Here is a 14,349-nt window from a genome sequence, read left to right as displayed (position 1 = left end):
TAACGGAGACCTGCTCGATCATGATAGAAATGTGCAAGTAATGAAGCCATGAAAGGAACTCATGAGCCTCGTTCAAGCTCATCCTGTGCAGCTTGCAAGTTGTTGAAGAGGAGATGCGTCCCGACCTGCATATTTGCACCGCATTTTCGCTCTGACGAGCCCTCGAAGTTTGCCAAAGTTCACAAAGTGTTTGGGGCAAGCAATGTAAGCAAGATCCTTAGTGAAGTGCCTGAGGAGCAGAGGGAGGACACCGTAAGTTCACTCGCGTATGAGGCCGAGGCTCGGCTCAGAGACCCTGTTTATGGTTGCATTGGCGCCATAGCTATGCTGCAGGGAAAGATGGTGGAGCTTCAACATGATCTCGCTATTGCTAGAGCTCGTCTCGCTTGTTATGGCCATCCAAGTTCTTCATCAGTTTCTTCTTCTTCTTCTGCGTCTTCTTATACAATGTTAGAGGATCACCTTACTGAGGCTAACTTCGCTGGTCTTCCTGCTTTTAGTGGATTTAACAATGCCTTCAGTCAGAGCTCAACTGAATTTATGAGCCAACATGGAACAAACAGTGGTTTTAGCTATCCCCCATATATACTATAGTTCTGATCTCTCTATATTCTCTCCCTCTTGTGAAATTGATATGTTGTGGCCTTACTTTGTGATCATAATGAGTGAATTGATAGAGTAATTCTGTGGCTACCAAGAGAAAATAGAATAGAACAGTTCTGCAAACCCAGCAAAGCACTTTCTTTAAACATGAATTGTGATTTTGTTGTGTATACTACTGTATACTTATTGCCTTCCAGATACTCCCAAACATGTTTTTGGAACCCAGGAGATCCGGAGTTCACAGTTTTGTGAGAACCTACTGATCTGTATTCCTTGGTAGTAGCTAATATGTTAGTTGCAGTCTTGCCTCTTCGATTTTTCACTATAGTATTAGCTCAAAATTTCACCAGGCCGGGTATATTGCTTTTTAAGGCTGGAACTACACTACACAAATATCGCAATATACGCATTTCATAGCAAGACAGAATCTAGTCGAATCAGCATTGCCATCGATGGAAAAAACCAACAAAATGGGAGCTTAACACAGACAACACATGTAACATGGAAGCTGATGATACTGAACAATTACACCACAGAATGACAAAGTACAAGAACTCATGTACACACAACACAGTCGTATCTGCTTCCAAAGGTTTCGAGCTGCAACTATGGATGCTAAAATCATGGAGTACATATAACTTAAAAGAGGCAGATCAGCAAATCGATTTTCGAGAGGCCCTCCTGCATCCTCAGCTCACAACTTCTTTCCTGTGTAAAACACACAAAACAAGTCTCATATCACAGCCTAAACAGAAACCAATCTCAGTAAAGACAAGACGGTAAAATAGATTTGACTCGCGGAAAAACATTCAAATTAGACCGCAAAAACTGTTACTTGCATTACAGGAATCGACCAACAACTTCGCAAGCGAAAATGCACGAAAAAACGAAAACCCGAATCAGTACCGGAAGAATGCTTTGAGTATTTGGGGCGCTTCTTCATCTTCTCCAGCTCCAATTGAGCATCCATAAACATATTCAACCTCTGCACCTCAAGTTCCTTAGTGAAAGCCATCCTCTGCTTCTCCAGTTCAACCATCTGCTCCTGCTTGGAACTCTCCATCCTCTCATAAATCTCCCCGAACTTCAAGATCGCCCTCGCCAGTTCCCTACACGCCGCCCCACCCGCCAACCCTACTCCTCCCCCCTCCACGTCATCCTCGCCGTCGCTCTCCGTGGAGCCGCAGCGGCGGAAACCCAGGGGACTGGGGTCGGCGGCGGACTTGAGGGTCAGGGCGAGTGTGAGTGGCTTCGGGGGTCGAGTCAAAGCGGCGGCGTTTGAGGAGGGGACTCCGATGAGCGAGTCGAGGCTGTCGTAGAAGATCCACGTGGAGGGGAAGGGCTTGGACTTTTCGAGCTTGTACTTCTTCTTCAGCGTGTCGATTCGGTTCTTGCACTGCCCGTCGGTCTTGAAAACGGCGCCGTCGCGGCGGGAGTTGACGGAGTCCGCCACCTCCTTCCAGTCCTTCTGGCGGAGGTTGCCGCGGTTGAGGCGGAGGTAACGGTCGCCCCACGCCGTTATCAGCACTGACGTGGCGTCGTCGCTCCAGCAGTCCTCGCGGCCGCCCGGGGCGTAGGGCCGGGTCGGGCGCTCCATGGGTCGGGTTCGGGTTGAGAGAGAGAGAGAGAGAGTTGGACTGTTGGAGTGGAAGCGAGAGGTGTTGTAGGGGAGTGGGTGAGAGATGGGGAAAAGGATCGGGCTCGGAAAGGGAATGGAAATCTGGCCGTGGATTCGACCGGCGGTGACGTCAGGTTTCCTATTCGGGTTTGGACAGACTACTAACTGTTCTAGTTTAACCATGTGGAACTGCTTGGCTTCCAATACACATGTCCTACATTGTGTCGATGGTTGTTTCATTTCATTCTCAAAATTTGCTCTTTTACTGATTAAGAGGGTAAAAATCTTCATCCGACCGAGTTCTCATTGGTCGCTTGATCTTAGGCCTCGTTTGGTTCGTGGAAAGGAAAGTAGTTCCTTTGTCTTTCCCATGGGAAGGGAAATGAATTTTCCAAAGAACTTTCCATTCCGATGTTTGGTAATGTAAGGAAAGTTACCCGGAAAGTTGTTAAAAAGTATGTAATTAATGGAATAAAATAATATGTTGTGAGTAATAAATGCAAAGAAATAATGGGGAAAGTGATTCCTTTGGAGTATGGAATGAACCATTCCCCCCCCCCTATTTTCCCTTGCTTCATGAAAGTATTTCCTTTCCTTTTGCATCCCAAACACAGGAAATGAACAACTTTCCTTTCCTGATGCTTACTTTCCGCTAACCAAACGAGGCCTTAATGTAGAGAAATTCAAGAAACAATTTTAATACTCGTGATTTTCAATCGTAAAAGACTTATATAATGTACGTAAAATAAAAAATTTGACAAATTTGGAGGCAAGTTTTCAATGAAAATGGAATATAAAAGTTTCAAGATATCATAACGGTGATTCAAACATAAATTCATAAAGATAGACAATTGGGTGTTAACTCTTTTTTTTATCCGGTCTATTACGAAGGATAAATAGTTGATTTTACTAATTAAGAATTAGAAGATGCCAATCACAAAGCTATAAAGAAAATGAAGAAGAGAGAAACCATAATTCATATCTCCTAATATGAATTATGGTCTCCTATAAATTCAGTCTATAAAATACTATAATCTCTTTGAAAATAGATTTGCGTATTGATCTAGTTGGGGGTTTATCATTCTCTAGTATGAAATTTCAGGTGTAGATTGCAATAGTTCATTTTGAGGGGGTCTTATCTATGCTATTATTAAGAGAACTCACTTTGTTAGCCAAAGTAGACGTGAAAAGACACGAAGACCCCCATATCATATATTATTTTTAATTAATTTCTAATATTTCAAAGGTATTATAGTAAATAAAAAAATACTGATAAACAGTTAAAAGAAAAAAAAATATGTTCCCACTAACCCATTTTGTACTTGGATAACTTCCCACTACCTTATTATGTAGATAACTTCTCATTGCCCTCATCTACAGATAACTCCCCATATTTCTCTCACTTCAAATCTTCAATCATTAATATTACAAAAAGAAAATAAAATAAAAAAAAAACTGTTTTACATATGCATAGCATATGTGAGCAAGACTAGTATATGTTAAAAGCTCACAAATCAAATAAATTCCCCACTTTTCGCTACCCACCATCCTCTATATCACCGCACTGGAGCTTCAAAATTGATCAGAAAAGCTCTCCCTTAACGGACAGAAGTCATTGACATCACCATGAGAACATGTAAATATGTAATACAACTAGGGGCTTTGTTTGATGAGGAAGCAACATTGTCAATATTCCCATTGAAGAATTAAACACGTGAGTAAAGCCAATCACAAATTACCAGCTAATCCACATCCAAATGAGCCAGTATCCAGCCATCATCTGATCATCTCGATCCACCACCATTTTTCACTCTTCGCTTTTTATCTCCCTGGATTAATTAGCATTTTTCTAATTCCATTTTCAACATTTAGTAGATACTGAAATGGAACACGTACACATGGGAATTGATGTCCTCTCCACGTACGCATTTAAAAGTAATGGCAAATGGAAATAAATTCCTATTCCATGAGAAATTAAAGCCAAAATGCCAAATTGTATTCTCCAAGTAGGTCTCTCTTTTTTTTGTCAATAATTGTATTAGAAGATCTAAATGATCAAGCAAAATACAAGAGGAATATAAGACCTCAGATAAAGAGGCACAAAAGACCTCAGAAAACTAAATAACAGAGGTACATAAGACCCCAAATAAAGAAGCATATAGGTCCAGATAAAGAGGCACATAGGAGGTCATAGTCTGGGAAATTAAAGATAGAGCTACTTATCTGGTTGCTTGTGCTTTCGCCAAGAGAGAGAGACCAAGATATAAAGATGAACGGCGTCAAAATAACTATAAATATCGGATAATTCTTAAGTTCCCCTCCCGATTGAACATGCTCATTCCCTCTTCTTTTAACAGTCATTTAAATGCTGACACCTGTATTATTAATTTATTATCTAGAAAAAAAAATTACCTACTTTGGTGTTAATTCAGTCCGTTACGGCATCGTATTTATTCGCACTAGCTCTCCCTAACCTCCTGACTTCGCAAACCCAAACTCCTGCTCAGCAAACAGATGTGGTCTATTACCTTTGTTATGTGATTGAAATTGTGATTGGTTGGGATGATGCTTTTAGTATCTAAAAGTTTGGTCCAAAAGCATTTTGTTTGGTCAGCAGTCAGCTGAAATGTGGAATCCCATAGCTGGAAGCTTAGAGTTTCTTGAATTTCTTTCTTCTTGTTTTTATCAGTCAATGTTTTGTTCTCAATGATTACAATGAAATAAAGAATTTGAGGTTTTGATGGTGGAGATGTAGAACGTTAGACTCTGCTTGGGATTCTCTCGACTATTATCATTTCATGAATTTGAGAATCTGAGATTTTGGTTAAACTGGTAGAAGGTTGGAATTGTTTGATCAATTATTGCTATTGTTTTCAAGGAATTAGCGAATTTGGTGTTGGGCATACCGCATACTGTCGTTTATTAATTGATGTTAGTGGCTGGGATTGTGAATGGTCATTTCATTTTATGTTTTAGGTATTGGGAGTGCGATGGAAGTATGAATTTGGGTTTGAGAAATCAGACGATATTGGGGGGAAACGCCATGATTAACAACAATATAGTTAAAGTTGAGTTTATATTATTATTATTTTAATCAAAACACATGTGTTAAGACTTAATTAGTTGGTTGAAAGAGAGGTGAATGAGCAATGAACCTAAGAATTATTCATAAGTGCAAATTAATTAATAAAAACCAGTGGAAAACAGACAAAAGGAGCAGCCGTACTTTGGGGTAAGAGTTGCTTCCATGGATTAGATACTATTACAAGTGCATGAAAAGAAGCAGCAGCACCAGCCACCAGATGATGATGGACTCATATGGGAATGGAATTAGAAACCTTGGGGTAAACAACAGTGGACGGATGACCCATGATTCGGCGACCCTTCGTGTGGCGGAACAAGTAGACAACAGCCCCCACAGGCCATTCCACGATCGCCGCCACGGCGAAGGCCAGGACCCCCAAGGTAGGGCCCACCACCTTGCACCGGCAGGGGTTGCTGCGCGTTCCGCACTGCACGCATCCAATACCACCAGTCATTTTGCTTTGCTTGCTACTTGGCTTCCTGGCTTCCTGGCTTCTTGGTTTCTTGGCTTTGCAGCAGAGATATGATTGAACTAGGCTGCTTGCTATTGTATGTAATATAATCGGATGATTTTTTCTGGAGCTTGCACAGCTTCATTTTATAATGTGATGTATTCGACTTTTTACGTGTGTTGTGGAATGCCAGGCATGTCAGACACGTGTCGTTTCTCGTCATAGAGGGGACACGTGTTTGGATTTCATTGAGTTTCTGTACCTTTTTTTTTTTGAAGAATATTGTGTTGCTGTTTCAGCATTTAAACAAAACTGAAACGTACGCTATGATTTGAGAAAAAGAAACCACACAACTACAACACGCCACGTGGCTTTTCGAAACCAATGATAATTCAACACATGTTAACACTTTGAAGATAAAAGGACCATACTTCGCACCTTCTCTAATAATAAGAGGACATCTGTCCTTTTAGAATTTTTTTGTGAAAGCTATTTGTAACACCTAACGGAGAGAGTTCAATCAAAGATCTTCCACGTTATCCAAATCTTCCCTCATCTCGCCTCCTCTTATCCAGAAAGCTGCAAACAAAATGCGTTGTCATCTAGGATACATCTCCAATGCCATCTGGCTTCTCCTTTGAATGCCGACATCTTCCTCCTTTATTTATAACCACCCTTCTCCTGGAAGGCTAGTCTCACTCACTCATTTCAAACCACAAAATCAACCATCATAACTTTACTAGACTACTTTCACCTATCACCCATGTTTTTGGGCAATCACATTGGTCGTTCAACAATGTACTGAGGGTAACTCCAACAATCAAGTTACATTTTGGGGTGCTATATATTCTCGTTTTAGCATCTATTGTTTATAAAATTATATATACGACTCAATTCTCATCTCTAACGATGAGATGTTATATACGAGTGTTATTTTCACTATTTTTTATTAAAATATAATATGAGTATAATGTTTATGAATATTATATTAAAAATATGTTAATTTAATTAAACAAGCCAAAAATTTACATATCTATTTTTATCATAATAAGGTAAAGATTTTATTCATCAATTTTCTGGTAATTTTTTAATTTTTTTTGGATAAAAGTGAAATTAATAAGCCTCTATTTAATATGAGTCGATGATCATTTTTTTTTCCCTCAAATTTGAGCCGTGAGATTCAAAATATATATGTTGCACTTTAAAAAAAAAAAAAAAAACTACATCTTAGAACCGTTCATATTCAAAAAGGAAGAATCACAGCCGTCCCTTCTCATTATCGTTGCAAACCCCACAACGATCTACAGGGGACGGAAATCTTCAGGCAGGCCCACCAAAGTAGAAATTTAGGGATTTGTTTTCTCTCTCCAACACACCTAAGGCGCGTGCACGTTTCTTGATCTCTCCAACCCAACGCGTGATCATGACCTTCTCTTCCAGAGCGTTTCGTTGGAGTTGGGCTTACCTAACCCACATGCGTGGCCCCAAGGACAGTAGCTCAGTCATGGTTCTGAAAAAGTCTCATATATAAGACTTGGTTTGAGTCCAAGTCTTATAATTCCAAGACCGACTCCCCCTAAATTGGGTTGTTGGAGTCTTATAATTCCAAACACAAAATGGGTCTCAAATCTGGTATAGCACCCCCTTATTGGAGTTGCCCTGAGAGAGTAGCAGAAGAAGAACCATCGTGGCTACTATCCCATTATAAGCAAACAACCCTAACCAAAACGAAGAAGTAAAAACAAGCAATTCCATAAGAACTCTATATAATAGTGAAACAGCATATTTGCATTGAACATTTTGAACGAGAACATGCATACTCAATTGCTCAGTAAAATTGAACATCCACACACTCGAAAAACTACTATTAAGTATAACAACCAAAACCTTGAGATTAAACATGAAGTCGAATTTCAAAACAAAATTGAACCATCACAACACATAAATCGAATTATAGATTGAAAGTAGACTCAATTGTTCTTCAATGGAGCACCATACCTAACATGGCAAGAGATACGACAAGAGCTAGGAATCATAATCAAACTTAGTCACGCTGCTCCATTGGAGAAAGCAAATTTCAACGAGTACTCCTATACTCCGCTGAGTCTTGAAGAATGATGCAACCCATCTGAGCTATTCGGGTTCGACTCTTCTGAGCTGACCACCTCAATCAATGATTTCGCTACTTCTTGTTCTATGTTCGTAGGATTTGGATCTGAACAACAGTAATTGAAATAAAGAAAATAATTGTTGCGGCTTTTTATTTATTTTATTTTAAAGTGGGTTGCAACTTTTTACATTTTAACATAACGCAGCTAGATTGTTACAAACAGTAATTAAATAAAAGAAAATACTAAAAGGAGTGGACAAATGTCCTTTATTGAATAAGGTCAGCCCTTGTTAACCAGCTATGATTAAAGAAGTATTGTCCAAAATAAAATTCCGAAAATACTGCTATCCACCTAGGTGCTATCTCCACCTTCTCCGCTAGGTCTTCTCCATCACCACCACCGCCGACTTCCGCAAGGTCTCTAACCTCCTCGAGTCCTCCATCGGCGACATGAAGTGGCTCCTCTCCGTCTTCCAGTCCGACGACGCCAACCTATCCCTGTCGGCCATCGCCAGCAACGACCTCATTCTGAGCTGGGTCTGGTCCTCCATCGCCACCATTCAAATGGGTCAGCTCATCGAAGTGGAAGCCAAGGCCAGGATAGCCGAAAAAGCACAAGAAGCTCATACTGTGGCCGGAAATGGCGAAAACTCGCCGGAGCAGCCACCACTTTTCACCGTCGAGTCACCCTCCTCGTCCCGTGCCTGGGCGATCCAAGGCCACAGGCATGACAGAGACGACCAGTCGGAGAGACTGGGGGTCTTGCGTCGTCGATCGGTGGCCAGAGGTAGGCGTCCTGGCTGGGTTTCCTCGGTCGGGTCGTGTTTCGGGTCTGAGAGCACCGAGCTCTCCTTTTGGTTTCGTCCTATGTCGTTCTGCCAAGTGACCAGGTGACCCTCACTTAGGTGGATAGCAGAAGCTCCGATAAAATTCAAATCGTTTAGCCTCAGTTACAAACCAAAAAAAACACATCAGTCACTTTTAGCTTTAGAATAGTAGGGTTGGATAAAAAGGTATAATAAAACATCCATTATTAAAAAATAGCGTCTCATTGTGATTCATGCCTTGTCCGTCGGCCCACCGTCGTGGTAGCGTCGTCGGACAAGCCGAAATGGACCTCTTGTCCAGTGGTAGGTGTTTTCGAAGTGTGCCTAGCAGGATTGAAGGCTGCGTGGTTGTTGTTGTGCTGTTCAGATCGCTTGGAGTTCCTATCAGGGAAGGGTAGCGCTGGTTCGGTGGTATGCGACTGGAAATGGTATCAATCTTCCTAAGATCGAACTGCAAAAAGATGAGATTGTCTGCTGGTGATGAGGGGAAGGCGGCGAGGTTGGGTGCAGATGGGCTCGGATCGAATTCTAGTGCTCCGATCTGGTTTGGGGTGTTCGAATCCTCGTGGGGGAGGCGTGATTTGTTTTGCCCACGTGCTGGGATGATGGAGGGGCGGAGGGTCGACCAACCTCTATTCGTGGTAGCAGGTTTACAATGGATGGTGGAACGGAAGCTTGGTGTTATTTGGGTCGGGGCCTGCGCTTGGGTCCAAACTTTCCTTCTTTTTATGTTTTATTGCTTTTTAAGTTTAGTACTATGTGGCTTTATGCCGGCAATAAGTCCCTATCACAATTTGATAGGGCGACGTGGGCTTGGTCCGGGTATGCACACTCTATGTGTCTTGTCTGACCTAGCGAGGCGGCAAGCTATTTGCTTTATCAAATGGACGTAACCTCCTAGTGGTAGGATGAAATTGAGTGTCACTGAATTTATTTCCATGTGGCAACATAGTGGGAAAGCTGTGCTATTTGTAATAATATTTTTTTGTGTTAAAGCTATATTTATGGTATGTCACTGCTATGTCAAAGCAAATAGAATAGTTATTCGTGCACTCTTTGCTAATTGGTGCTTGTTAGAATATATAGATTTTGTGGAGAGTCCTGGTATTATTTCAAAATGTTCTCTTTATGCTTATTGTAATTTGGGGTTCACGTTCTACGTTCTCACTTTTATTCTGCAATTTCATTAATCAAGCCTTGAAGGCAGCAGCACCAGCTCCATTAAAAAAACAAAGTAGGGTTAGATAAAGTTGAATTGAAATTTAACCTCTTTTCTGCATGATTCAATTTTTTTCTTTCAAAGTTGAACCCTTTCATTTCCTCACTCATAAGCTCAGATGGGATTCAATTCTTTTATTTTGCCAAAATAAATAAAGAATTGATGAAGATCAATGAAAGTGGAAATTACTCAAATTGGAACCATTTAGATCTAGTGGGTGGTGGTTGGCCATTACCATTCAACCTTAGACTTTTTGGGTAATGTCATTGTAATACTCCGAAAATTTATTATTAATTTCTTAGAATTTTATGGAATTAATTAAGTGTTCGATTGTATTATTTCTCAAGTTGTTGGTGAAGTGAAAGAGTTTCAGACGAATAATTACCTAAATGTTTTATTTTCGAGAAGTCAAAAGATTGACTTTTTATTCGTTGAGTTTCTCTAAAAACTTCATTCACAAAAGTTATAGAACGCGTCGATACAAATTCATGGACATATGGAACGCGAAAATTGGAGTTCGTATGAAGAACTTATGGCTACCTGAAAAAGTTTCCATTTTGGGATAAATAGAAAAAATTCGAAAAAATATAAAATAAAAAAAAACCTAGGTTTCAATTTTCGGAAACCCCTGACTTTCTCTCTCTTCCAGCCCCGAAAATCTCCAGTTTCTGTTTTTCCATCTATTCTCCTCCGCATTCCAATCGATTCGCCTCTTCATTCTCTTTTGTTCTGTGGCAGTGATACACGGCATTTTGCCGCCTAGACAAATCACAACAAGGCAGAAACAGTTATGGAGGCCCGATTTCTGAGCTCCTCGATTTCTTCCGATTCTAGGCGCCTCTGGCACCATTTCTTGAGGCATTTTCTACCCCATAAAATGCAAAACATTTATACCCAAGCCTCTTGATCTAATTTGCAGCGAGGAAGGAGAATCGAGCAAATTGGGATTTTAGGGGTTCAATCGGCCCCTTCCTTTCGAGGTAAATTTCGATGATTCCCTCAGTTTATGCACTTTAGTGTAGTTGTAAAGGTGTTGTACATGTTGTTAGGAAGATTTCGGCATATGTATCATAACCCAATTCGGGGGTTACCGATGGCCCACGTGCAGCCACTTCCTGACGTGCTTGGCAACGGGTCTGGCAAGTTATTAGGGTTCCGTTTTTGTAGTTGCCTCCTACTCGTCAATACGAGCTTGTTGATATATTATGCAGTCATTTTGTGATCATTTGAAGCATGCTAGGTTTTCGTAGTTTCAGTTTTCCTGGTTTGCGATTCGTGAGGATCTGACTGTTGGATCGTAGTATATTTTGATAAATTGATCCTAGAAGTGTTCCGGAGACCTTGGGAGGTCTCAGAGGAAGTTTTGTCTCAATTGATGGAATCTTTGGTTTTTGGTTCAAGTGCTCGGTTCAAACCGTAACCGTTTTCGTTTTTGGTTAAGTACTAAGTTGAGGCTTGATTTTACTTTGGTGATTGACAGAGAGTGTGTTGTACGTTATCTTAGCTGTGAGAGATGACATGGCTGGATTTTGAGGTGAGTAAATCTCACGGTGCTTCGGTTGATAAATTAGTTATTTTTTAATTTAGTAGATATAATGGTTGTCATGAAAAATCATATTTATCGGAACAAATTATTTATTTTAAAATATATGAACTTGATCGACAACAGTTCATGGGTAAGCTAAAACAATGTTTTGATATAAAATGATTTTCGAGTAGTATGATTTGCAAAACTTATCATATTTTGAATTGGTTGACTTTATTATACCGGTCTACTATTATGGTTCGAGTTTACTCATATGTCAAGAGCTTACCGGATTTGTTATTGCAACTCGGTGCACTATTCAATGGTGTAGGGGTTGATCCTGCAAATTAGGGTAATAGTGGTTGATGTTGGTGTTTTGCAGTCGCAACTATATGTGTTCGGACGCTAATTTTTTTGTTTTGACCTTTATTTAGATTTCCGTTTGTAGTAAGATCTGAATGATCATTTACTTATTATTTTGTTAACACAACTTATTTTGTAAACTTATGTAATATAATATATGACTCTAAAGAACAAGTCTGTATTGACATTGTGAGTTCGGAACTTAGTAGTATACTTGTTTTAAAAAGAATAACTTTATTGGTATTTAGGGTCGATGTTCAAATCATCACGCCCGGTGTATTTGTATTTGATTATTTTGGTGTATTATTGTGCTTGAAAATCAGAGAGTTACGGTCATTCCTGTGTGAGATTTAGGCTTGAACTGTTTTGCCGCAATGAAGGTTTCAACCTGAAGAAGCATGCATGCATCTCTTCATGCAGAACCATCATAAATCAGAATTATAATTATTTCATACTAATAAAATTGAAACTAGGAAAGTCACTAATTGCAATATTGAATCAATTAATTTATACAAAAGATCTTTGATAGCAATAGGAAAGCCCCGAATTGCAGCAAATCTTTCATTGAATATTTGTTTCTTGGTTCAAAGTTCTTGCTCCAGACTTTATGAAGAAGAACATATAAACAAAAAATACCTTGCTGTTGTGGCCATGCAGTTTGACCGTAGCACTGAAAAATATTGCCTCTTTTGGGGAATATTGAAAAGCAATCAAAAGGCAGAACAAATTAAAGCCAGGAGGTACAAGAGGTGGAAATGCCTTGAAATAGTGGGAAGATGAATTAACAACAATGCTAAGGATTCAGAGATCAAAGGAGGAATATGAAGGCAATTGATGGGAAGGAAAGAGTCTGAGATGGAATTAAAGCAGGGAAGTGAGATCATAGTACAATGGATGAACAGTAGTTTACACTAATAATCCTATGAACTCTTATTTCTTATTTGTAATCTTTGATTCATAATAATCCTTCAATTTATCTCCAATAACCAAACCCCTTTCACGCATTTCATCCAAGACCTCCTTCGCCTCACCAAGCCTCTCGAGCTTAATGAGCCTCTTAGCCAGACTCCCAAAACTCTCCTTGTCCAACCAAGTGTCCTTCCCGCTAAAACCCCTCACAAACTTTACCGCTTCCGCGTAAAACCCCCGACTCAAGAGCGAATCAATAACGTACACGTGGGTCGATAGCAGCACCGGAACTCCATCATCCACCATCCTCCTCAGCAGCACCATAGCCCCCTCCGCCTGCCCCACCTTGCACGCGCCAAGCACCAGCGCGTCGTACGTACGCGTGTCCGCCTTCATCCCCTCCTCCTCCATAGTACACAAAACTCCGGCCGCGGGATCCAAATCTCCGGAGAAGCAATACGCCATGAGAAGATAATTATACGACGTGAGATCCGGCGGAGCTCCGGATTTCCTCATCAGCTCCACCACGCGCCACGCCTCTTCCATCTTCCCCTTCTTTGTAAGCACGTTGAGAATCGGGTGGAAGGTACACGCGTTCAGGCCGAAATTCTCACGCGCCATCAGGTCCACCACCCGCAGCGCCTGCTCGACTAGCTCCAGCTTGCAGAGGCGGGAGATGAGCGAGTCGTACGCGCTCTTGCGCGTGAACCCTTTGTCGAGACGCGCGAGGGTCCGAGAGAGATCGGGGAGTACGGAGAGGGAAGCCCCGGTGTTGGTGATGAACTTGAAGGTGTTGGAGGTGTTGAAGCAGTGGTCCTTCACGCGCTTGTTGAGGAGGTACTGGAGGTTGGCGAAGTCTCTGGATTCGCCGGCGGCGTTGACCAGGAGGTCGTAGTAGGCGGCGGTGGGCTCATCGGGAAAAGAATTGACGGTAGGGATTTGGGTTGTGCAGAAACGGGCGGCGACGGTGAGGATTGATTTGGAATTTTGGGGTTTGTGGGGGATTTTACGAAGGAGGAACATGATTCAGGGTTTAACAGAAATGGTGGATTTGAAGGGTTAAGGGTTTAAGCCGCTGATTTGAAGAAGGTAAAAGACTCAAGGGCCCAAACCCGGAAATTGGCTGCTATTATTTTGACAATGGGCTTTGTTTGATTTAAGTCCATTGGGCAATGCCCATGAGACAAATTCCTTGTTTTGTTTTTAGTTTTTAGTTTCCTTTGGATTTCATCATATAGGAGTAAGATTAGAATAAATTTTGGATTTCATCAATAGTATAGTTGCTCGCTCGTATATTCTTACAACATGTGATAAATGAGCTTTTCTTCGGTTTTCATTATACAAGTGGTTGAAATTTTTCTTTGGCTTTATTCCATTATCTTTTAGAAATAATGATGTAACGCTTACTTCAGTAATTATTTGACAAAAACTCTTAACGAGACCATTGTTGATACATGTTAGTAATGCTTCCTCATCATTTTAAATTTTTTGTTATTAATAAGAAAAAAAATTATATTTTTCTTAGTCGACCTACTTTTTTTCTTCATTAGAAATTTTGGTCCGAATTTGTGTTTTATGTGGATAGGTATACCACTTAAACAGGTTTGAGAATATATGTTTTAGCTTGATGCTAATATAC

At 40.7% G+C, this 14,349-nt stretch overlaps 4 protein-coding genes across 4 annotated transcripts; 1 reads left to right on the top strand and 3 right to left on the bottom strand.

Moving 5' to 3' along the window:
• LOC112183015 (LOB domain-containing protein 21) lies at window positions 1-613 on the top strand. Its single transcript, XM_024321602.2, has one exon. It carries the CDS (start codon window positions 49-51, stop codon window positions 592-594), a length of 546 nt encoding a protein of 181 aa, XP_024177370.1. The 5' UTR covers window positions 1-48; the 3' UTR covers window positions 595-613.
• Window positions 614-1,032: 419 nt separating this feature from the next.
• Window positions 1,033-2,420, bottom strand: LOC112183013 (trihelix transcription factor ASIL2). Its single transcript, XM_024321600.2, has 2 exons — window positions 1,510-2,420; window positions 1,033-1,311 (listed from the first exon to the last, which is right to left on the bottom strand). The coding sequence occupies exons 1-2, from the start codon at window positions 2,402-2,404 to the stop codon at window positions 1,298-1,300; spliced, it is 909 nt and encodes a 302-aa protein (XP_024177368.1). The 5' UTR covers window positions 2,405-2,420; the 3' UTR covers window positions 1,033-1,297.
• Window positions 2,421-5,369: 2,949 nt separating this feature from the next.
• LOC112177044 lies at window positions 5,370-5,880 on the bottom strand. Its single transcript, XM_024315224.2, has one exon. It carries the CDS (start codon window positions 5,758-5,760, stop codon window positions 5,536-5,538), a length of 225 nt encoding a protein of 74 aa, XP_024170992.1. The 5' UTR covers window positions 5,761-5,880; the 3' UTR covers window positions 5,370-5,535.
• A 6,839-nt stretch (window positions 5,881-12,719) lies between these two features.
• Window positions 12,720-13,926, bottom strand: LOC112173206 (pentatricopeptide repeat-containing protein At3g56030, mitochondrial). The gene has a single exon (XM_024310794.2). It carries the CDS (start codon window positions 13,731-13,733, stop codon window positions 12,732-12,734), a length of 1,002 nt encoding a protein of 333 aa, XP_024166562.1. The 5' UTR covers window positions 13,734-13,926; the 3' UTR covers window positions 12,720-12,731.
• Between the last annotated feature and the right edge of the window lie 423 nt (window positions 13,927-14,349).

This window comes from Rosa chinensis, chromosome 1, assembly GCF_002994745.2.
Source record: "Rosa chinensis cultivar Old Blush chromosome 1, RchiOBHm-V2, whole genome shotgun sequence".
Lineage (NCBI taxonomy): Eukaryota > Viridiplantae > Streptophyta > Magnoliopsida > Rosales > Rosaceae > Rosa > Rosa chinensis.
Note: the sequence above shows the minus strand (reverse complement) of the source record. Positions and strands in the feature narration are given on the sequence as shown.